General features: G+C 48.3%; 1 protein-coding gene across 1 annotated transcript in view; it reads right to left on the bottom strand.

Annotated features, from left to right (window-relative positions):
- Nucleotides 1–20364, bottom strand: part of BCL2 (BCL2 apoptosis regulator) — a 93345-nt gene extending 72981 nt beyond the window's left edge. The window contains exon 1 of the mRNA XM_083827491.1: nucleotides 18038–20364. Within this exon, the coding sequence (XP_083683617.1) occupies nucleotides 18038–18622 (585 nt within the window). The 5' untranslated portion in view covers nucleotides 18623–20364. The remainder of the gene's footprint in view (nucleotides 1–18037) is intronic.
- Between the last annotated feature and the right edge of the window lie 4598 nt (nucleotides 20365–24962).

Here is a 24962-nt window from a genome sequence, read left to right as displayed (position 1 = left end):
CTCATAGTTGAACTTGCAAAATGTAGAATCTATTTTTCATGAAACAATTTCAAATTTTATTTTTTTCTTGTATAGACGGTTTCCTACCTCAAATGGAAAACACTATACTGATTACCTACTCCATTATGAAATCCCGCACTTAAGACCTGTAGCAAGTAGGACACAACACAAGGTGAAAAAGGATGGCTTCAGATCTGATTCAAAGTGTCGCAAGGTCAAGTGAGAGTCTGCTGGGACTGGGATCGTGACTGCAAGAACTGCGGGCCTTCCGAGACAAAGGCAGTACATGACAGAAGAGCACAGAGGCAATAGCAGGAGGCCAATAAACATTAGCCTTCCTCCAAAAATGAGCAGCTGTTGGGTGTTATGATAAGCCGTTAAAATAATACTGTTTACTGCCAGTGAGTAAGCAGCTTCAGAGCTTGCTTAGTACAAGGAATGTTATACTAGCAACGCTAACAATTTTGAAACACAAAGCACCTTCAATTCTACAGAAGCTGAAGTTGGGATACACTCAGAATCCCGTTGGGCTCAGACCTTCAGGCCCAGGTTGTGTCCAGCTGGCGAGACAGCCTCCAAAGAAGGACCGGTGTGCAGACAGCTATTAAAATGCCCCCAAACAAGAAGTCTTAATGGGTCCTCGCAAAATCCGGGAACTGTGCTATCCATTCTTCAGCACCATCTACTGGTACCGTACCTAGCGTCAAACTATTTATTCGCCTGCACGCCATAGCCAGCTGTCCCTTGCCCATGCCAGTGAGAAAACGAGGGTCCCCACGAGGCGCAGGATCTCTTTGTCACTAACAGCAGCCTTTCCCTCATGGTGGATATTCCCCAATGACACTTCTGAGGCTTATCAAACTCCTTTCCAAGCTGAAATGCCTACAGCTTAGACTTGAACCAGCTCATATGGTACCAGGCGCCTATGTTAAGGATGTTCCTGCCCAAGAAATGAAACGATGTATTCCCACAATCAAGGTATTACTGACCATACCTGCAAGTGTTGACCTATGTACACCCTCAGATCTGCTGAGCACAAGAGTGCTATTTGATGAGTGCTAGCTTTGTCCCTCTTCATGCCTCTATCACCTTTTGGGCTCTGTGGTGTCCAAGTGGCATCCCCACTTGATGACACTCTACTCATTCAAGAGGACAAGAGACTAACCATAGCACAGCAGCTTCACAAAGGATAGACTGCAAGTGCAAATAGGTGAGCTTTGCACAGGGACAATACAGAAGGTCCCAGTTGAGCCTCCCTGGAGCCGGAAAGGTGTTTGCTTCCCACCACGCGAGCTCTGAGTAGCACTCGCAAAACCAGCACCCAGCAAATACTGGAAATGCAGCTCGCAGCTGGTTAGGCTGCTTCTGGAAAGCAAAGGAGCTGAAGGACGTGTTCTCATTAATAGAAAGAGGCTTTCTGGGGCCACATGGACAGATCTGGAGACCGAAGCTAGTACAATGCCCAGGCTCCCATCCCTGCTTCAGTGTCTTCAGGGCCTATTGACTTCGCTGCTTCAGCTGAATGTTGGGAAAGTGTTGACAGGGTTTTCAAAGGGAAGTTTTGAGTCTAAATGCATTGTCAAGTCCAGGCCCTTGGCAGTTGCTTTGTTGCACAAGAGAAAGGGGGGAAAACATGAAGAAAGAAGCCCACTGCAGGCACTTTCCCAGGGCACAGGCGCAATCACACAGACACCTGAAGTCCAGCCCCGTGCTGAGCACCGGGAGCTGCCGGTAATGCACCGTACTCGCACACCGGCTCCCGCACACCATCCTCCTGACAGCCCCCCCCAAATGTCAACACAACCAAAAGGGTCAGTGCCATTTCACTCATTTAAACTGTAATTGCATGGGAGCTGCGCAGTGTTGTTTGCAGCACATGCAAGGACAAAAATCATCTTTTTAATCTTCTTGCATAAGAAAGCATCTTCGGAGATTCAGAATGAACTAAATTTACCATTTGGAGGAGGACCCGAATACAGATGATAACCACTGACGCTCTATTTAAATCTAATTTTAAAGTCTGAATATGGAATTTAAATATACAACACATACTGTAAGCAGAAATTAATTTCGCCCTCTGCTACCCGTGCTTTTTTTTCCCATTTGGCTCAGCTGTTTAAAGGAAAAACTTTCCTCTTGAACTCTAATCACTTTTGAATAAATTATTAAAAAGCCTGACTTTACAAGCAGTTTTCCTTTTATATAAAACAGCACACAAATAAAAGAGGAAACTGATTAAACGGGGAACATGGCAGTATTCACTTGACAGCATACTTTGTAAAAACCAATGGTGCATGTGTGGTGCATGTGTGCACATCTGCCTGGGTGAGGAGGGGTGGCTTTTTTCTGCAATCTTCTCATTTACAATAACCGTGTGCTGTTCTGGCACTTTTAGTTTGAAATCATCAGGTTAATTATGATTTGAAGTCGGTAGCACTCCTTTAAAGAGAGAAAATATTTTAGCTTGTATTTAAATTTATTTGTATAAATTTATTTTAAATTAATGGAGTTTACCTTGCACACTTGAAAGGCTTGCAATTCATCTCTAAAAAATCCTGATAACTCTGGAATACTTAACTTCTTTCTTCTTGCTGCAAACAGAGTCTCGATTATATTCATCATAAAAAAGTGGGGATGCTGCCAGCTCTCTTTTGAAAAGCCACGGAAATAAGATGTGTATGCTTTGCTACTTCATGTACTTACTCGTGACTGACAAAAGACTTCTTCTGAAGTAAATCATAAGCACATAGCACCTTGAAGTGATTAAAAAGAAGTAAAATACTCAAATATGCCTATTTTTCATCAAAACAATCTCTTGTAACAGCTAGGATGTAGTGGGGATGGGAGCAGTTTTCCCACAGCTCAACAGGTTAAAGCAAAACCTTTCTCGGGATGGATGGGGACAGGCGCTGCGAGCCTGAAACACCCGCGGGAGAAGACGTGAGAGGGAGGAGGACGTGAATTTAGCCGCTATTGTGCCGGGAAAGACGGTGGGATCGCCCTTTCCCACAGCCCAGAGCAAAACCTGGGTCTGGCTGCAGCTTTTGTGCTCAGCTGAGGGCCATGCCCCGAGCAGGGGCAGCAGAGCTCGCCACCTTCCTGCGCTGCTCCTTGGGGCGCTTCTCACGCCTGCTGCCCTTCTGCCAAAGGCTTTGCCCATCAAAGAACAACTGAATACAGCAGGCAGCTCTTGAGCCTGGCAGATTTTTTTTTCAGATCCTCTCTGTCCATTTCTGTGGAGGGCATGCATATTCGATAACTTACACACTTGCCTACACTGTGATACTATTAGCTTCCCACATGAATCTCATTTAAAATAATAATCATAATAATCAGGAACATGAACCTAATTAGGTTCATAATTAGGAACATGAAAGTAAGGCAGATTACATTCAGAAAATTACAAATCCAAGCAAGAACATGACAACAAGATGATTTTGAATCAAAATATAACCAGAACAGTCTGAGCGTAAGGAATGACTCCTCTGACATTAAGGGCACAAAACACCAAAGCTGACGTTTCGGGTATGAATGGGACTGTGAATCTCTGGCTACCCAGAACAATACCAGTTACCTCTGGAAACTTCTCCTGCTCTTCAGAGGACCAGTGCAAGCGCATGTATCACATAAAGACCAGCTGAGACTTCTTAGAGAGGAGCCACAGTGATGCTGATGCCTCACCCTGAAACTCAGCACTGGGGGAGTGCTGCCCAGCACGCGTACTGGAGGGGACACGTTCCCAAGTGATTCGCCAGATACGAACCACGCAAATCATGCACCCTGTCGCTTGCTAACATCACAGAGGAGACAGCACGTATCCCCTCCAGAGAGTGATCCTGCAACCTCTAGTGACGCCGACGTCCGAAGACTGTTTGCCAAGATGCTGGATGCTGCGCTGGGCCCTTGGGCCGTACATCAAATGTTCACATGCACTGACAGATGTTTATGTTGGTCATCCTGATTTAGCTCCCATTACATCATTTACCAAGCTACTGATGTTATCATAAATGCTCAAACAAGCCAGCGAAGGAGACTCAAATACAAATTCGATTTCCTTGTGGTATGAGGGCATTACAGCCCAGACTGCATCTCACTCTTAAAGTGAATGACTGTACCGATTCTTTAATTCACTTGAATTCTGTATGGAAAAGAACCTTTTTGTTTCAGAAGACTGATTTCATTCATCATTTGGCTATCACAAGATGAATGAAAGGTACTAAAAGGTATGGGTAGGTCAGACTTTGAATCACAGACTTACTGATATAAAACTAAAAACTGTTTTGTACTTTAATTTAATTTTAATTGAGCTATTCAGGCTGGGATTCGCTTCAGCTACGCTAATTCCTAAACGTCTATGGCTTAGCACTTCCAGTCACTTGTTTTGTGTCTGACTGGACTATTTTAACATACTGAAAATCAACTGAAAGTTGTGAGGGAGCAAAATTAATAAGCACAGGAAGTCCTCGACCTATTGTGTGTGTGCATAACATGCTGGCTGCCTCACACAGAAGTACTGCCTTATTATCAAATGCAAGGGGTTAAACGTAAACTCTGTGGCAGCCTGTCTGTTTGCTTGGTTGTCATAAGTGTGGGGAGTGACTAGGAAACACTTCACACATCTTGTTTTCCGCTTCTAATGTATCTTTGAGTTTTCTGCTGCAGTCTTTGCTTGGATGTGTAATCACTGTGGAATGGCTACTATACCCTTGCTACACTGCATAATACTTTCCCTTCCTCCTTCTGTAGGATTCCTCATGAAAATAGGCACTTTGTGTTTTTGGCCCTAAGGACAGAACATAATGTACTGTCTCTAGGAAAAAAAAAAATCATTAAAACATTTTCCACTACTTAAAAAAAAACAACACATGAAGTACTACTGTATTTCTTTTATGCACATGACCTCATAGATACATGTGTGCATCCACACACACACACACAAATGCATTCAATTTAGCTATTTATAGAGCTCTATAATTTTTCCTGGCTCAAGTTTTAGCGAGCTTCCCCTGATGGGGTTCGGTTCACACGGTTTCACAGCCCGTCATTTTGCTGCGAGTTCACAGCCGTGGAAGATCCCCTCCCGATCCCCGCCTCCTCCTACAATCCCGTTCTGCCGATTACACTGGCCGGTTGCTTTACTGAACTCATCAGGAAAAACAGAGGGTTTTTTCTCTCCCAAGGAGCTGTGTGTGTTTTCTCACTCTTTCTTATGATCTCCTAGCAGCAAAACTCACGCAGCCTTGGACAGCCACCCCTGTTTTGCTGATATAACCTTCGACACGCACCAAGAGGGTCTCAGCAGAGTCACGTAAAGCTCTTCCAGGCATGCTGTCGCTCCCTTGAGCAGGAGCAAAGCAGGTTTCAAGAACGTTTGCAAGCCACTGAGCCTTGATGGGCATCCACACTGCACTGAACTTTTTCTTGCTCCACTTTCAGTGAGATGAGCTCGGATACTTCAAGGCAGGGAAAACTTTTTCTCACCCTGGAGCTAGCCTGCCCTTTGGTCCCCCCACATTGCAGCAAATGGGCTTACCCCAGGGTGAAGGATGCCCCTGGCTGACCTAGGACAGTGGGGTCTGCTGGTACTTTGTCTCCTCCCAACCCCTTTCTGGCTTTCTGGGCTGGGGAGGGAAGGCTGATCTGCAGTGAAATCCAGCAACCTCATTGCAAGAGTGCCTGCTGAGAGCTAAGCACCAGCCTGCAAAATTCCCAGCTAGGCTCTACTCTCTTCTGGAAAGAAACCAGCCCCCAGCTGCACCAAGGTGGGATGCTGGAGGACACAAAACAACAATAACAACAACAGAGAAACAACCAGTTGTCCCCCTTTCCACATGACAGAGCTCAGCACAGTTGGACCCGATAGGTACAGCCTACACAAAGGACAGAGAGGCACAGCTCAGAGAGTAAAAAGCTATTAAAGCAAAAACCCATGAGGCAGATAACAGCTCACGCCAGAGTTTTCAAAATTTAAGTGTTGATTGTTCAAAATTTATGTCTAGATTTTTCTTAAGAATGCAATTTCCTGGCACATGGTACAGCTCGCTGTAGACCTGCATGTCAGCACAGCAGGCATCCTGTTGCAAAGGTTATTATGGAACTATTGAATGTTTTCATGCCAAATTTGTCCAAATTAAATCAAGGGGAATGGAAATACTTTCCCTGGATAGGTGGTGGTTGTATTTGGTGGGTTTGTTTATAAGGAGAATAAAAGTTACAGCTAAATATAAAAGCAGATATATCATAATATTGTCTGAGAACTTGAATAACATGTCATTCAGCCTGCGTGCTGTGGAAAGAACATTAAGGTCAAGTCTAAAATAAGATCAGTGACTGTTTGACAATAGAAACATGTAGGAGGTAGAACAGGAGAATTTTCCACATTTTTTTAAATGACATTTTTCTGTAGAAAAATATTCTTGCCTGTCTTGCTACGGGTCTGATGCAAACCCCATCAAACTCAGTGCAAAACACGCTGTTGAATTCAGCATGTGTTTGATCACCCCCCGACAAACCTGCATTAGTCATTTGTGCCAAGTGTTTACTTTTTGCATTATGCTCAATTTGAAAATAAAAGGAGGCTTCTCTGTTGCATTTTTGTTTTTAGAGAGTTTCACTTTCCGCTTCAGCCCTCTGATCCCGCTCCCCTGGAAGTCAATGACTTCAGTGAGGTTCCTGCTACATTTTAAAGGTAAGCACGTCTGTGTTTGCAGCGCTGGGGATCTAGCAGAATTCCTGGCAAGGTCAAAAAGAAGGGGAGGTAAAAAAAAAAAAGAAGAAGGAGAAAAAAAAAAAAAAAAGACCCACACCAGTACTTTAAGTACTTTATAAAATAAAGTGTTCCCTTTTCACTTTATTCATCCACCAAAACTTGGGGTGAAGATACGGCTCCAGGGCCCTGGTGTTCCCCATAGCAAAAGCACCAGCAGGAGGCCAGGTCCCTGGGCTGCAGCAGGGCAGCTCCAGAGACTAATCCAAGGCCAGCGGCTGAGGCCAATGCCCACTGCCACCATATCACTCCTCGGGACACTCCCAGGTCTGGGGCACAAGAAGGGGACACTGCCAAAATTAGTATCACACTGAGGGCTGGCACGCGATGGCTTTGACCCTTAACTATCCCGCTGGGAACACGGCATTGTTCTGGCCCTATTAAGAATAATTTGCATCTTGTCTAATGGCCCTGGGAGGAAAAAATAAAAGTAAAAAGGGTGGCAGGCCTTGAGGGAGGAGAAGAGGAAATGGGAGTGCTGCCATTTTCTTCTGAGAACTGGCAAAATAAGAAGGCTGACTTTCTTACGGAGCCAGAGGTAAAACCAGTCCTTGCAAAATTATTTAATATCTAACTAATCACTCACTCTTCGTTGCCACAATGCAGGGTTTTCAAAACCTCTCAGCTGTACAGAAGAGCTTTTGTCCAAGCGATCTGGCAGGGACCTTGACCACAGGAAGATTATTCTAGAGAGACCCCGAGCCTCACCCAAGGCACTGGTGGGGCCGATATCTTGTGATAAGGAGTTACTCTGAAAACAGGGAGAGAGAAAAGGGACCACTGCCCACCACGTTTCTCCACCACCCTTGGAGCCTTGCTTCTAAACAGCAGAAAAACAGCATCGCGTCGCCCTGGTTTCTGACATTTCTAGCTGAGAGGTGTTTCTTTAGGGATCAAAATGTCCTTAAAAACAAACAAGCTGGCTGTCCATCCCTTGCAAGGAAGCAGGTAGTTTATTCCAGCTGTCAGTGACGGCAAACCAGCTCCGCTCCCACTGTCAGTTTTAGCTCTAGGCCAGTTATTAAAATTAAACAGTTTCATTTGTGGGAATGATGTATTTGTGTCTGCAGGAGGGAGAGAAGGGAGCAGAGAGGGGAAAAAGAGAGCAAGCTTTCTAAAACAAACCCTAAGCCCATTTACACAGCGCAACGTCGTGCCAGCGCTGCGTCTTCACTCAGCCCATTAAGCTGTCACAACAGCCCCAGCCTGCAGAATGCGTTACCATACCCCAAAACATCCTTCTCCCTGGGTTGGAAAAATAAATAATAATAAAAGGAAACAGGAAAACAAATTTTTGATTTCTTGCAAAATAAATACACTATTTCCTAGTGAAACAACCACCCTTAGCAGATGAGAAGAAAGGTACAAAGAGATGCCTCATAAGGTTTCCCCACCTCTTTTGCCACCCAGACCAGAGAGCCCTGGTCCTCATCAGCTCATCCTTGGGTTTGAGAAACACTTCACTAGCTGAGCAGGGCCAGGCAAACCCAAGGAAGCCTTTCTGTAGTTTTCCACCGCTGCACAGATGTGCCCGAGCACCCACCACAACCAAGCCTTTGTACGGCACTTCGTGGAGCTGTGCCTGGGCTCTGCCCACATGCTGCCTGCTAGATGATGCTGGACACCACCGTGTCCTGGGGAAAGCTCTGCTGCACTGGAAAAAAACCCAAAAAACTATCGACTGCAATCAGGCCAGGATGCCATGCATCCAGTCCAGAGCCAGGCAGGCGATTTTTCTACTGCAGCATTTTTTGCAGACAGCTGTGAGCTACCGCAGAAGCCTGAGCGAACTCCAGGCTGGGTCATTTATTTGCAGCCTGATTGCCACCTGACATTTCAAATGAGGGATTTTATTTCTTCCCTTCCCGGTGTGCCCTGCTGCTGCATTCCAGCACGGGAACGAGGAAAGCATTTCCCTCTGCAGGCTTCAGAGCAGCGTCGCTATTTATTGCTGCGCATTAGTGGCTCTGGGCAAGGAAGAAGGGAACGGGCCAAGCAAGAACTTGAAAATAATACGCGCATTAGGCCTCCTTCTGGGCTATAGTCGGGACCTTTCGCATCAATCAGCAGATGGGGGATTAGATATTTAGACAGCATAATTTAGTGTGATTTGCCAGATGACTTCAGTCAAGGGTCTTTGGATGTGTCTAACTGAACTTAAATTCGCAGACACTTGGAGCACAACATAGCATTTACTTTTATTATGAACGAGGGAGCTTTTTACTTCAGTTTTTTTTCAACGCCATTTTTTACTTGAGCTGCGCATACATCCTTGATTAAGAAAATTTTACTGATAGGTAACACTGATCATCTTATTTTGCTAATTGAAATGCCCACTCATTTACTACTGCATATGAATTCTCCTTTGAATCATTTTTAATTCTTTTTTACTAGGAAAAAAAAAGATAGAAATAGGTTCCCTCCTACATTTCATATTACACACTGAATATATGATAAGTTTTCTTCAGAAACGAGTTCTTCCCTTTAAAGACAAAGTTGACAGAAGTTACTCCCTCCTGAAGACATAACACAGGACTTTCTGGGACCGCAGAAGGAGGAGTTTCGTTGGCCTCCAGTCCAAGGACCTGTCCTGACTTTCCACTGAGTCACCCAAGTCTTTCCAGAGCAAGCAGTTGGAATTTTGTCTCATAACCCACAATTCAGAAAGATAGTTTAAGCTAATGTTAACCTCATGGTCAAGCCCAAAGGTTTGATTACTAGACACTTTTTAAAAAATTATTTTTGTCTTAAAATTGCTTTTTCTGCCTATATCCGAATGGAAGCAAAGGAATTAAGAGTGCAGAAAGACACTTTGCATCTGTGCACATAACATAGCTTATTACTCCTTCCCCTGAAGTGCCACATCAGCTTTTACATGCACATTTTATGGGAATGGAAAAGGAAGGAAAATCTCCCCCACTAAACAAGTGCCTGATGAACTGTGCTGATACCTAAAGGAAAAAAATAAAGTTGCAAGTTGCCATTCCTCATGTTGTTCGCCCTTTTCCTAAATAGAAACTACAAATCAACAGCTGAAACAAATCTTTCTAACGTTTGCTTCACAAGTATTGCTAAACACATCCAAACAGCATATTGGAAATAGTTTAAGTCTAACTTCAATTTAATTTTTTTCTTCTTTCTTCTACCTCACCTCTTTTTGTTCAATACTGTATCTCGCATGACATTTTTTTCCCAATTAAAAACAATCAGCCCATCTCTTGATATCATGGGGGTCAACACATTTCCCAGACCTGTAATCATGCATAGCTAGCAAGATTACCCATTTAATAGGGGGCTGACTGAAAAAGAGAGCTGTTAATGATCTGCACCAAATCACGTAAGTGTATTCAGTGCTAGCGCCAAGGAGAGGCAGTTGAGTTTTGACTCTCAGCTGCCTTCTGTAACAGCTACGTGACAGCCTCTGAATCACTATGTGGGGAAAACAGGGCCTTTTCATTTTGATTGTAGCTGGCACATATACTTAAATGACTCACTGAACTACCCTGAAGCCCACCACCAAGCTGGCTTCGCAGACAGCAAAATGGAAACATCCTTTTTCTTCCTCCAGTAAAATAAAATAGCAATAAAATGATACATGCACTGAAAGATGTTGACTTTTTTTTTTTCCTTTTAACCAACTCTAAATGTGAGAATTGCATAACAAATCCTCAGTTACTCTGTGCAGGAGTAAATTCAGTGGTGTAGGGACTCTTAACTAATAGAAAACTACGAAACAACATACCCCAAAGAAAGGTCTACGCGCAGCACTTAGTGTTCTAATTTCAGCAGCTAACATTAAATATATCCTCTGTTTCATCAAGGTGTATGATTGCCTTTCAAAGCAGTTTTATTTGAACATAAGTACAGATGTTCTCCTTACCCTTATAAATACCTAAACCTTCCCTGAACCCAGCTTAGTACTTCCTCCCAGAGCTCTTCCATGGAAACAGCTACAAAAGGTTAATCGTGCGTTGCAGAAAAGACTATTTTTTTTCTATTAGTTGAAAACCTGTGGCTTTTTCATTTGATCTTATTTTTCTTGCCGCATATACAAAGTAAACACAACTACAATTGTCCAATTAAGTGCCTCTTCCTGTTCCTATTGAAGTCAATGGCAACACTTTCTAAAATCAGATTTGTTTTCTTACTCATTAGCTGTAAGATCCAGAAACCTGCAAGGAACTTTCCAGTGAGGGGAATTAAGCAAAGTCTACCAATATGCAATCATTATGACAGCAAACCAACATTAGTATAAAATAACAGAAATAAATTCCAGACTTTTAGATGTGTTTGGAAAAGTTATTTGGTTTCATAGTCTTTCATGAGCCAAAAAAAAAAAAAAAAAAAGAAAAGCCATCAGATTGTTAATGAAACTGAAAGCCAGAGTAAAATAAAAATCCTTCAAATCTGTCATCGGCATTCATGTTTGCCAAGAAGGCCTGGATGCTATCCGGCTGCGGAAGAGAAGATTTATGGCACCGCACACCTTCATCCATCCTATTATTATAAATGAAATGGAAAATAGAGCTGGCCAGCACTGCCCTCAGAAATAATCAGTATTTTGCCGCCACTGAGGGACATGCGTTACCATCATTGCTAAATCACCAGGTACGAGCCACTCGTAAACGCATTAAAACAAAACCTAGAAGAGCAGGGCCATGGAGGAGATGAGCCGCGGGAGGGAGGGGAGGTGGGCAGGGTCTGGCCCCACACAGCTTGGCGGGAGATCATTAGCAGCCCTCCCAGAGGCTGCTACAGGATGCTCTTGTGGGCATCGCTTGGGCAATGGGGTGGCCTTGCCCAGGACCATGTGCCAGGCTCTGCATTCCATCATGGGGCATGACTTGCCCACCCCATGTGGACACGGCGCTGGTGGAGATGGGGTGAGCAAGGCTGCGGCTTTGCGTCACCGCACAAGCGGCGCTTACGGGAAGGGAGGGTGAGGAAAGCTTGGGACCACCAGCTGCAGATGGGGCAGAACAACGGAATGGGCAAACAGCCAAAAAAGAAAAAAAAAAAAAAAGCAGCCAAATGAAACCGTGTGTGAGGGGAGCTGGGAGCTCATCCTGGTAGCTCGTGATCAGGCAGGCAGCTGTGCTTTCATCAGCGCAGTCACGTGCTTCACCTTCACCTGGGTTACTAAAAGGGACAAAAACGCCATAGTCAAAAGGCTGGAATATCTCCACCCTTGGAGATCTTCAAAAAGCAATTGGACGTGGTCCTGGGCAGACTGCCCTGGGTGGCCCTGCCTGAACATGGGGTTGGACCAGATGGCCTCACGCAGTCCCTTCACACCTCAACCATTCTGCAACAAACTCATTTTACGGTCAGAGATTTGTTACTTAACCCCATCTATCATGCTGTGTAGTAGTTACAACTGCCCTACTACCAAAGCTGCCGACCCATGCTGTGGCCACCCATGCCCCATGCCAGGAGCTGTAGCGGTGGCAGGAGCAGCAGGGTCCCGTGCAGCGTGGCCAGGCGGCGCTGAGACCTGCAGGCCAGCCTGACCAGGCGGCTGTGAAGCCAAAGGGAGAATAAAGACACAGAAAGGCTGGCTCACCTGCATGCCAGAAACCAAACCAGAGACCAAAACCAGAGGTTTCAAAGCGACACCCAAGCATCGCTCCTGTCTCTCCACCCACTTCTCTCCACCATCCCAGGCCCAACAGACCTTAGAGCAGTACGCAAGGATGAACCACAGGGCTCAGTTTTGTTTGAGATGTGGTATACAGTCCCTGAGCTGCATTAGGGAGCCCAGGCCTTGGTACCTGGCCCCTGAGAAAATGCTCCTGCTCCACACGCAGGCTTACACATCACTGTGCCAGTCTCAGGACTCTGCCCACTCCTAATTTGAAGTGACGTACGGACGAAATGAAGCTACTTATTTTTCAGCAGAGCAGCAGCTCGAGGGGGCCTGCACTGACGCAGACACAGAGCTGCCTTCTTTCTCAATACTGAAAGTAAAGCAGAACTTTTTAATAGGATTGCTGTTTGAACTTCATGGTTCTTTGCAAGATCAAGGCAAATGACATCACCTCCATAACCAAGACCAGTGGTTCTGAAATTTTAAAGGTCATGGTCAATACGTGTATTAAGAAAAAAAAAGAAGAAAGAAAAAGACTTCTGAGAAAATATGCAACCTAACATTGTTGCGGGTTTTGTAGAAAGCTGTCACATTTGAAAGAGTCTGGGGAACAAGGGTTATTTTCTTTCTCTCCTGGTTCTTCCCTCCCTGCTGCCACACAACTTCCCCGCAGAATGAATTTCTCTCTCTTCGGCAACAGCAAAAAGAAAAATATTTTGATAATATTTTGTGAATTTGATTATAAACCCACAAAGCCACAAAAACTGGCAAAAGGACCTAGAAGGTGCAACACTTGAAACTGCCAATTCATTTATTTCACTCGGTGGATTTCAGATCGCTTCCTTTTGACAGTCAAACAGTAACTTGGGGTTAGCCCCACAGGGGATTCAGCCGTGGCAAGGCCGCCTCTCACCGCCAAAACCCGCGGCGCCTGTGCTGCCGTGGGGGCACCCGGCTGCCGACATGGCCCTGCCATGCACAGGACAAGTGGACACGCAGGAAAAACGTGGGCAGTTTTGGGAGGGGATGCAGTGCCAGTACCCATACACGGCCAGGCCCCTGCATCCCACCAGCATCTGTAAGCGATAGCGCTGTCCTGCTATAGGCATCCACCACCCCTTGCTGGAATGATCAGTCTGTAGATTGCCACAGGGCAAGGTCTCTCTCCATGCTTCCTTCTCCAGGTGTGCCAGCAAGCCAAGTAGAATAGAGAGGGGAAAAAAATTAAAAAAATGAAAGGAGGAAGCTCAGTGATCGGTGCAGTCAACCCAGGAAATGGGAAACCCGGGGTCTAGCTGCTGGCCCAAGAAGCATCAACACGTTTGGCTTTAGATGGTCACCTCAGAAAGCACGTCAGAGAGTGGGAACTGGACACTCGGCTTCTTCCTCCTCCACCAAATGAAACCTCACCACTGCAGAAAGAGGAGCCCCGTTGACAAAATAGAGGACACCTCAGGGAAACCAGCTGCCATCCAGCAAACAAAGCCTCCTGAGATGTTGGAGGCAGAGTAAAATCCCTCAGGCTGGAGACAGACTCCTAGTAAAACCTTGGGAGCAGACTTTAACCATGAAGCTGCTAGGCAAAGCAGGGGCTTACCATGGCTACATTTGCAAGTGACAATGGCGCACAAGTGACAATGGCCAGGCCCAGAGGACACGTGCTGGGCCTGGGACATGGTGGCCCTCGGGAACAGCGTCCCTGTGCAAGGCAAGGCCGCTCCCAACTGGCTCGGGTGAGGACTTGCAGGAACGTGGGGACTTCTGCCTCAGAGGTGGCCGGGGACATTTAGAGGGGGCAAGCCCTAATCTTCCACCTGAGGCCCACCTCAGGTGCTTAAATCCTTCTCTATATCTGCCCTTAACTGTGGGACAGAATAAAGAACAGTGGTAACAGAACAGTGCTGGATGAAAGTGTACAGCTATCACATCCTTGGTTCAAACACTGATGTTCTCATTTAAAATGATGTTTTCTAGATTTTCAGCGAACAGACCTGATGTCGCGTGCCCCAAGAGGAATCTGTAGAACCTGCAGCTGCAAGACAAACGCAGTTATTGCCCCCACACCAGCTGCACCACATTTCATATTCCCTACATCAAAGTTTAACGTCGTAACGTGTGCTAGGCCACTGCAAAGCCAGCCGTCCTGCTACTAAAACATCAGGCACTAGAAAATAAAGTGAAGTCATTCAGGTGTCAATCAGAAAGCATACATTATACTAAGGATCACAAAATTGCAGAGATGAGCTGGTCCTCCTCTTATTTCTTTTGTCACACAGTTAAGATGTTATCAGGCCAAAGTACAATATTGTGGTATCCTGACCTATGTGAAAATCTTTGAAAGCTGCATTTACTTGCCACCAGAACCACAAGCTAATACTACAGCCTTCGAACAGGCAGTATCCATCTGTTGCTTTCTCTAAGTTTTGAGCAAAATATGATGCTTCATATTGTTATGGTGTTAATCCCCAGGCACCGCCAGCAGTGGATGTCTGGTGAGGGCTGAGGTATGCACTCCACCAGCTACATCCCCTCCCAGCCTGCGCTCCGATACGCTTCTTTCCTTCTCCATTTTCCTTATAACACGAAGGATTCACATCCTTCTGAAAACACACGGCCAACATATTGCCAAAACGGATTCAGAATAGGAAGGTTAATAACGAAGACACTTCAACCTAGCTTCAGACCTGGGGGTAAGCCCCAGGCCCATACAATAGCCTGAAAGCACATACGCGCTGCCCAGTGTGCTTGCTGTGTAATGCACACTCACGACTAACTGCAACACTCGCTTCCTAAACCATGTCCTGATGCTGCACGGCCTCTCATAAGCCCACAAATCCCCAGCATGCCAGGAAGCTAGACATGAAGCAGGAGATGGGGGTACAGAAGCAGACACCAGGGAGCCTGGGTGACACGGACATATTGCATAAGGTTATGCTGAGGTCCTCCAAAGCGCAGCCACCTACACGGTGATCAGCTGCTTAGGAAGAGCCACTGATGACACTGTCATGAGCTTTGCATGCACGGCATGGTACAAGTGCCAAGCTGAAGACTGAGTACTTCACAGAGTTGTGTTAAAGCATGCTTTTCCACTGATGTGTACTGAAAACTAGGAGGGGGAAAAAAAAGGATCCAGAGATCCACTGCCCCATGCCATCCTTGATTTCTTCTGGCTGAAGGGAGGATCCCAAGAGCTGCACTTGAAACTTCATTTAGTCTTTAACTCTTTGTAACAAGCTAGAAGGTTTTGCCTGTGCTTAATACTAACCAAATGACTCAGAGGTACCAACCATTCAGGCAAAAACCACCGTGGGGTACTACTTAGCACATCTTCTTCCATATGCATGTTGCAAATAACACGCAGCAGTAAGTGGCATCACATGCACCCAGCATCAGGAGCTTTTGCTTATAGGAAACCTCAATAAACAGCTAAATGGCTGTCGATAAGAGGCATCTTTGCCTTTTAAAGGCATTTAGTGATTCTAGTTTAAGTTACTTCTATTTCTAACCATCAGGAAAGAGCTGCAGCATTCACCTTATCTGGCCAATCATTCCTGGTAACACCTGTCCGTTTACATTCGCGTTTTTATTCATTATTTACGTTTCTCCTCATACACTACGCCCACAGGACAACGCATCTCCAGCACGCTTACAGATCTGATCCAAAGCTCGCTGGAGTCAACAGGATGACTTCACTGGCTCTGCAGCAAGCCGTGGGCCCCAGCTCCACAAACGGGCTTCCAGCCTGAAGTGGGACTTACGCACAAGTTAGGCATCCCAGCCCAGAAGAGCAAGCTGGAAATCCCTAACCCTTTCACTACTCGTGTTTTAACCAGCAAAGCTCTCCGGCAGCCTGAACTCTTTACTGATTTTTTTTTCTTCTTTCCCCCCCAACTCCCACCTCAGCATCTGCTTTGTGAAAAACAAAAACAACAGCAGCAACCCCCAGGCAGTGATCTGTGACACAGGGGATCAGAGCACAGATCTCCCTCTTCCCAAGCGTGGTCCGAACCGCTAGGTGCTGGAGTCACTTCCTATACATACGTGCACACGTATATATACACATGTACACACCCACACACGCCTGCCTGTATATATACAGACAGACAGACACGCACGTGCGCGCACACATTTTTTGCTCCCCCGCCTGGCCCCACGAGCCGTGAGTTTTTTCTTTCTGGGTGGAAGTGCGGGACAAGAGGCGGACGGTCCCGCCTGGAGCGCAGCTGGCAGCCAGGGACCTGCAGCACCCTCTGGGAGATTTCGGCTGAGAAGAAGACCCCGAAGTCTTCCTCCCTCCTCTGAGACAGCATGCTGATGTCCCCCACATCCCCGGTCACTCGCGCCCTCGGCTCAGGTGAGCTCGGCAGAGGGAAGGCAATGCCTTCATGTTTTAACAGACGGCCAACGTGGGCGCACGCCACCGAGCGTAATGCTAAGCTAGCGAGGGAACAAACGTTGAAAATTTAACGCTTTGCAAACGCCGGGCTTACAAACCATGCTAACTGGGAAACACATGCTGTATTTTCCATTCCTTCACACACACACCTCCCAGAGGCATGCCATGCAACCGATTCCTCTCGGTGCCTGTATTTCACAGGAGACCGAGCCTGGAATTAACGATCTCCTGGCCGGCACACCTCCATTTCCAGGTGACTGACGCTCACTCTCAGCCCATACGTAAAGTTTCTTCTTTGGTACAGCTGTTGCCTGGTCTCACCCCAACACATTAATTTCGCAAGCTTTATATACGTTCAGCAGGTTTGGTTTGTGGGAGAGTGGCTGGGACCACATTTTGTCACAGTATGTCAATTAATACCGGAAAAAGGAAAGAAATACCCTTCCACTTCCAAATGTGGTTATTTATTTTGGAAAGAGAGAGAGAAAAAGGGAGGGTGCTTGACTGACTATGAGTATAAAAGCTGTCCATTTTCCACAAGTGGAAATCTTCCCTTTCTGGATGATGCTAAAACCAACCTCAGCCAGAGGTGACTTCTACCCCGGAAACGTAGCCGCATTTGACTTCACAACAAACACTAATTTTTCCAGAACAATCCCACGGACCCATCTCCCAGCACCTTTGTTTCATGGTGAGACAAAGACAGATTTTTCACCCCAGAAACATCCTCTGCCATGGAGCCCTGTTCCAGCTGCCACCGTGGCACCAGCAGTCACCTGCCCATTTGGTTGCCTCTAGCACCATGTCCCCACACTCGCCGTGCCTGGTGCACCACCCCAACATGCAGGGATGTCCACATGGTCCCCACATCCAGGACCTGCCACCCCCTGTGCCCATCCCCAGCCTCTGCAACCCCTTCCCATGCTGCGCTGGAACAAGCCTTGGCCAGGGCTGATGCCACCGGTGGGCGAAGGTGATGGGAAAGCAGAGCTCTCCAATGGAAAGGACACCTTGCTTGGCCTTTCGGCACCTGACGAGGGAGCTGCAGCTGCCCCCCTCCACAAAAAAAACACCACCATTTCACTGCAGCCCCACCATCAGGTGACACCCGACAGCAGAGGAGCCGGCAGAAGGCCCACACCGGTACAAAAGACGCAGCAGGCAAACCTCGCGTCCCGACGCTCGCACTGAGGTGAGCACACGTGGGCACCCGTGAGCCCCAGAGACACCCCAGAGCCCCCAAAGCCGTGGGCCATCGGAGGAGGAAAGCAAAGCGCAGGGCACGTACCCAGCCTCCATTGTCCTGGATCCAGTTGTGCAGGTGCCGGTTCAGGTACTCGGTCATCCAGGCAGCGATGCTGTCCACCAGGGGAGACATCTCCCGGTTGACGCTCTCGACGCACATCACGCCGCCGAACTCGAAGAAGGCCACGATCCGGCCCCAGTTCACCCCGTCTCGGAAGAGCTCCTCCACCACGGCCACGAAGCGGCCTCTGGCCGTGAAAGGCGTCAGGTGCAGCTGGCCGGACATCTGGGCGAAGTCCCGCTGGTAGCGGCGGGAGAACTCGTCCCCGGCCTGGCGCAGGGCAAGGTGGACCACGGGGGGCGCGGGGCGCAGCCCCTCGCCCGGGGGCGCCTCGCTAGCAGCAGCCGAGCCGGGGGGCTCGGGGTGCGGGGACAGCAGCCCGGCAGGGCGGTGGCGGGAGGGAGTCCCAGCAGCAGCAACCGCAGCAGCAGCAGGAGCGAGAGCCGTAGGCGCGGGCGCCCTGTCCTCGCCGGCAGCCCAGTCGTATCCCCTCTGCGAGAGTTTATAGTGGATGTACTTCAGCACTATCTCCCGGTTATCGTAGCCTCTTCTCCCGGGATGAGCCATGATTTCCGAGAGGGAGCAGCAAGAGGAAGGGAGAGAGGAAGAAGAGGAGCAGGATGAACCCAAAAAAGTAAAGCAGCCAATAATAATAAATTTAATAACACCAAAAATTATAATCCAGTTACGGTATCGGGCACGGTTTCATTCATGGTGACGTGGGGGAGTTCCCAGGGTCTCGGAGGTACGTTTGTCTTCTCAGTGTTGCCTCCTCGCTTTGAGATGCACGGTATAAATACGGGTTAAAAAAACGCTGTAAATACTTTACTTCCAGACGCACATTTATTACTTATTATAAACCTACTTTAGAAAACACTTCCTCCTCGGTGCTGAGACACATTTTAAAAAATATTATACTTATTCAAAATCAGGTGCATTTTCCCCTAGGTGCCGAGCTACCGGGGACACGGAGGAGCGGGCGAACGCACACCGTCAAAGCTGCAATTCAACGCGATCTGCTAAGCAGCCTTGGATGAACGTTAATCCAACGCCCTTTAAGCTAGAAACCTCGACACCGCTCTTTTAAGTTACACAAACTAAATTTCCTCTGTAAAGTACTTACTTGGGACTATAAATATGTTCCTCTGTCAAGTTTCCTCTAAAAAAAAAAATTGCAACGACAAAACCCAAACATCGCCAAGTCTTCAGAAACGTTAAGCTCCGGCCGCTTTGATGCTTCAAGTCACCGAGGGGATGGGAAAGGGGCAAAAAAACCCAGGATCGCTACGATTTCCAATGTTTTTTCCCAGACTCCCGTTTAACAGGCATCTCCGGCGATCTGTCAAAGCTCAGAAAATCCCGCCTCGGAGCCCAGGGAGGCGAACAGCCCCGGAGAGACGGAAAATCCTGGAGACCAGCTGAAGCACATTTGAAGGCAGGCTCTCGCAGAAGTGCTCCGTTTTTCCCTCCAGTGCAACGTACGGGCATATGCATTTACGTAGTTTCATTCAGACACCGATCGCAGGAGCCCGGCGCTTCCACACACACACACGCACACATAAAAAAATAAAAAATAATAGAAAATACGTTTTTTTTTTAAAAAAAAAAAAGAAATCAATTCTTTTTCACCAGGAGGAGCGTAGGGCGGTTTTGCTTTTTTAAAAAAAGAGGCGAGCGGCTCGCGAGCGTGGCCCCGGGCAGAAATAATGCCATTTCCCGAGCAGCTTTTGTACCCGAGGAGGAAGGAGAAGGCGACGAGGGGCGCGGACGGGCCGCGACCGCCGCCGATGGGCACCGCTGGGCACCGCTGCCCGGCCGCCCGCCCGCCCGCGCAGCCTCCGCGCAACCTCGGCGCAACCTCGGCGCAACCTCGGCGCAACCTCGGCGCAAGCTCCGCGCAAGCTCCGCGCAAGCCTCCGCGCGGCTCCTCCGGGCGCTCCGCGCTGCTGCTGCTGCCGGCGGCGGCTCCGGGAGGCTCCGGGAGGCTGGGGGGGGGGGTAAAGGAGGGGGGTGAAGGGGGAGCGGAGCGCAGCGGGGGCGGGGAGAGGCGGGGAGGAGCGGAGCCCCGTGGGGGGGAGGCTCCGGCCGCGGTGGGTTGCTAGAGCTCCGCCTCACGGTTCATTCAAGAAAAGGGGGAAAGGTGGGAGGGCGGGTGAAGAAAAAAAAAAAATATAGGAAAAGGAAAAAAGGGTGAAAAGGGAAAAAAAAAAAAAAAAAAAGGAAAGGGGGAGAGGGCGAGCAGCCCCGCGCCGCCCGGGCCCGCCCTCCATCGCGGCGGGCGCGGGGCTGGGGCCGGCGGCGGGGCGGTGGCGGGGCGGGGCGGTGGCCTCCTCCTCCTCCTCCTCCTCCTCTTCCTCCTCCTCCTCCTCCTCCTCCTCCTCTTCTTCCTCCTCCTCCTACTCCCCCGAGGAAGCGGGCGGCGGGGGCCGGCAGCGCGGCGGGTGGCTCCGCGCCGCCCCCCCGAGGTTGCTGCGGCTGCACGGATTTGTTTCGAAATACGAAATCAAAATGAAAAAATAAAAATAAAAAAATTTAAAAAAGCTAAGGGTGGTGAGGAGTAAACCGAAGCGCCCCCTTCCATAAAAGCCCCCGGGGGCTGCCCCCGCTGCAGCCCCGGCACGCACCTGCTGCCGCTGCCCGTGGGAAGGGGAATTTTAGGGCTTTTTGCAGGAGGGGGCGCCCCATGTCCCCCCAGCCGGCCCGGGGGGGCTTCAGGGGGGAGAGGAGGGCAAGGAGCTGCTCGGGGGCGAAGGGCAGGGACGAGCGGTGCCGGGCCGGGAGGTGGGGAGAAATCCCAGGGGAAAGGGGGGCGAGGAGCTGCTCAGCACCTCCCTCTGCTTAGGAGGTTATTATTACCCTGCCTGGTTTTGTCTTCAAGCCCACCCGAGGCTGATGGGGATGACAGTCCCGTGTATGAACCCGCCCCAGGAAAAAAAAAAAAACACCACGTGAACTAAGCCGTGACCGGGCGTTTGCTTCGACGGGGGGAGCCCTAGGGCAGGGATGCTGCCCCTTCACCCCCCCCTTTTCCCTCCGGCCCCCACTCCGAGAGCTGCCCGGCAGCAGGACGAAGCTCCTGGGGAGGGAGCTGCCGACGAAAAGCCCCCCACGCCCAGCAAGGACGCCTCCTTTCGCCCCCCCCCCGCACATCCCCGAGCCGGCACCCTGCGGCAGAGCCCCGGCGGGATGCTGTTGCCACCCAGCGGCCGCCGCTGGCCCCCCAGCAGCATTATTTTTCCTCCCTCCTGCCGGGAGAGGGAAGGAGGCGTCCCCTGTGTCCCCTGTGTCCCCTCCCGGCGTGGCCAGGTGCCTGGGTGCTGGGCGGCAGCCCCCCGAAGGGAAGGCTTTGGGGACGCACCGAAGCATCGCTCCTGACGAGGAGGCGTGGAAAACGCCCCGGGATTTGCTCAGGGCATTTCGCGTGAGGGGACACGTAAGACCATCAAAACGACCGGAGAACATGTGAACAGGAAAATAGTTTTAGAATTTGTAACCGATTGCTGATAGCAACAGGTACAGCAAAACTTCATGAGCTGCTCTGTTTGGAGTGGGTTTAGTAAGGATGCTTTTTTCCCCCACAACATACAGCACTTTGCTATAGCAATGAGGGATCCCAGCCTTTCTGAAAGTCTAAAAAAAACCAGCAGTCGTGATTGACAGGAAAGCTTGCTAATACTGAACACAGCTGAGGCCACAAGATGAAAAACACCAGAGAAAAATCCTAGGAACTGCTCACTTTAAACGCGGGTATTAAGGGTGAGTCATGGGAAACAAAAACTGTGCCTTGAGGAAGGACAAACTGGGCTCTGGTTTAAAAAAAAAAAAAAGTGCATTTAAAGTCTTCTTTTTTTTTTTTCTTGATGTGTCCAATGCATTGCAGCTGACCTGCATTTATGCCTGCAATTGAAGGGAGCGGCATCTTAAACCCAATTATAATGCCACCTGAGTGGGTGATGAGCGTGTATTAAAGTTTCACAAGTTTGCATTACAGTACTGGTTTTTGCCTTGTTTGTTTGAGCTCAGCGGGATAAAACAGCAGTTAAAAAGGCATCCAAAACACAGGCAACATGTTTTTTGGGGGTATATAGAACAAAGCAGCAAGAGAGGCTCAGGATGTAACAAGGAACATGAAATGAATGCGTGGAGTCAGTTAAGAAATCACCAGTGTGCTTTCAGGCAGCAGTGTAACACGTCAGCTACTAAACATCTGATCCTGCAGAGCCTTCCGCACACGTCTATCTTCATGTGAGTGGGCCCACCGAAGTTTATCAGACGAATAAAAAGCAGCAGCTGCAGAAAAGATCGGAACTAAATTAGGAAGACGAGCAGCAGCTCGGATGAAAGCAGCTCGCCTGAGCGTTAACAGGGACAGGAGCATCGACAACAGGTATCAGTCAGGCCCGGCAGCGTAAAGGACAGATAATTTTGGTGAGCCAGCTTCCTCACCTGTACTTGGGCAACTGACCAAACGGGGAGGATTCTGCAAAGCCTGCTGATTCTTTGATGCCCCCCCAGATGCACGACGTACAGTCGATGCCTTGCTGACAAGTGCTCTAGGAAATTTCTTCATGCCTGCTCCGTGACAAGCTGCAAGGGGAGAGCATCTTTTCCCTCTGTCTTTGTGTTAACATCAACAGGATTTCAACAGCAGCCCCGGTTCCTGGTGACCTGCCCGCCTTTTTTATTTCCCATGCTCATGAGCAGGCAGGTTGCATAAAAGCAATTGCTTAAAGGGCTGCCTGAGCAGCCAAAAGGTAAGTGGGGTGTATGTTTGCTCCGTGTGACGGGACTCCATCCCCGGGCTGCTCCCCGTACAGCCAGTGGCACTGTAAATGCCAGCTGGTGGCGTGTCCAGCGGGGCTTCTGCCTCCGTCAGCCACAGCTACGCTTCAGCTGGGTTTCTCCGTTCACGGCGTTCGGTGCTTCTCCTTTCCACGCCGGCCTGCGTTTGCTCTGCACACGCTCGTGCCTGCCGGAGCTGCCTGTTCTACCACTGCGACTTGCCCTGCCTAAAAGTAGCTATTGACTGCGTGGCCTTGTGCATTTGTTTCTGCCCATGAGACCATGACACCCACAGACCTACGGTATCTTTGCCAAGCCGCACGAAATGCCTTGAAAAGAATGCTCTTTTAGAGACCTGCCTGCGTGCATTTAATTCCTTGCTATTGACTGCGTAGCACCATTTATTGCTAATAGCGCCTCGTCTGTTTTGCTCGGTGCCGCCTGACACTGCTATCCAGGCAGCATCTAGGGGCTGTGGTATGAAATACTTTTTAAAAAGGTTTTCTGTGTGCAAAATTAAAAGGAAAAAGTAGCATCCATCCCTGAAGTTTGGATGAACGTTTTTCTCATTTTTACCCGGGACAGCAGCAGGTTAACTGGAACAAATGAGCACTTCTGCAGAGTGCATTCCTGAAACGGGAGACTGCCTTTCATCCTCCCGGTGCTGCAAATGTTACGGGTGCAGAGCGGATCCTTCTTGTCTGAAGTGCTTGCAGGGCACAGAAAGCTACTGTAAAAAGTTGAAAGCCCACTTAACCTACAATTACAGTTTATTTCATGGGGCCTTCATTGTGCTTTCCAGGAAAGGCAGTGGCCTGAGATGCTGAGGTAGCATCCGTAGGGTCCAAACAGCTCCTGCCTTTCAGACCCCTCTCGCTGTACTCATCCCTCACCCACCTTTACTTCTTGCCAAGATGTAACAGGTGGAGGGAGGCAAAATGGCCGCAGCCAGCTGGTCTAACAGGCCCGATGGGCACCGCTGGAAGTCCTTCTCCTTGACACCTCTATTTCACTACGTGGCAGTCGGGTCTCGTCTTCACGCTCCCTGAGCTGTCCCACCACCGTCTGCAAGCTACCGACACATTCTTGTGATTTCTCTTTCTGTTGTGGAGAAGGGAATCAACCAAACCCGCAGTCAGAACAGCAGAAGAGCAAAGGAGACGGCTCCTTTGCATCCCTAGAAGAATGGGAAATGGGAAGGATGTGCTGGACAAATGGCAACTTTCATCTCTGACCCATGAACTTTTATTTACAGTTGTTAAATTCTCTCTTAAAGAGGAAAAAAAAGGGAAAGCATTTTTGAATAAATGCCTTGAGATAAAGACCAGCACACTTCATTTTCACTACTTCCTTCAAATCAGCTTTAAAAAGGATATTTCACTAACAGGTAAATTGTGCCTAGAACATTTCAAAGTCTTTTGAGACTTACTGTTTTACACATTATTTACAGCTGGTATCATTACAGCATTTAACTCTGCTTTGGCCAAGGAAATCAATTCTCAGTGTTTGGTAGCACGCCTAGTATTAGGCACGTATGTGTTGCTTTACCCTCTTGGGTTTATTTATATTTCTCTAGCAGCACTACTACAGAATTAACTTCATAGTTAGAACTCGAAAGGTTTAAAATTAACATGGGGATTTCCCTCCAGACTGAAAACAAACTTGTTTTCAACTTAGAAAAATAAAATTTCAGACTGCCTGGGTGGCACCCTACCATACAGCAGGTTGGGTAGTATATTCCTCCATCCGAGGTTTCACCAAAAGCCAGCCTTCCCAAATCAGTTTTTCAAAATGCTTCCACTTTTCCAAGTTCGATATGCAACATCAGGGTTAAAAAAAAATAAAACCACACTTTCTACTTCCTTCAGTGCAAGTTTCTGTTCAGAACCTTAACAGCATTATTCCCCTCACCCCTTCCCACCAACAACAGAAGATTAGCATGGTATTTTATTTTTTACCAGTTTAGTGCCTGTAGAGGTTGGAAAGCAAGGAAATGAAGATGATGGGAGGTGTGGCGGGGGACCTCATTTAAAGTTTTCTGGCTCTCGTGAGAGTCTCCCCCAAGTGACAGAGGAAAGCAAGTGACTTGACAAGGTTTTACTATCAGCTCTGACAAACACCCACC

This window comes from Anser anser (genome assembly GCF_964211835.1).
Source record: "Anser anser genome assembly, chromosome: 2".
NCBI lineage: Eukaryota > Metazoa > Chordata > Aves > Anseriformes > Anatidae > Anser > Anser anser.
Note: the sequence above shows the minus strand (reverse complement) of the source record. Positions and strands in the feature narration are given on the sequence as shown.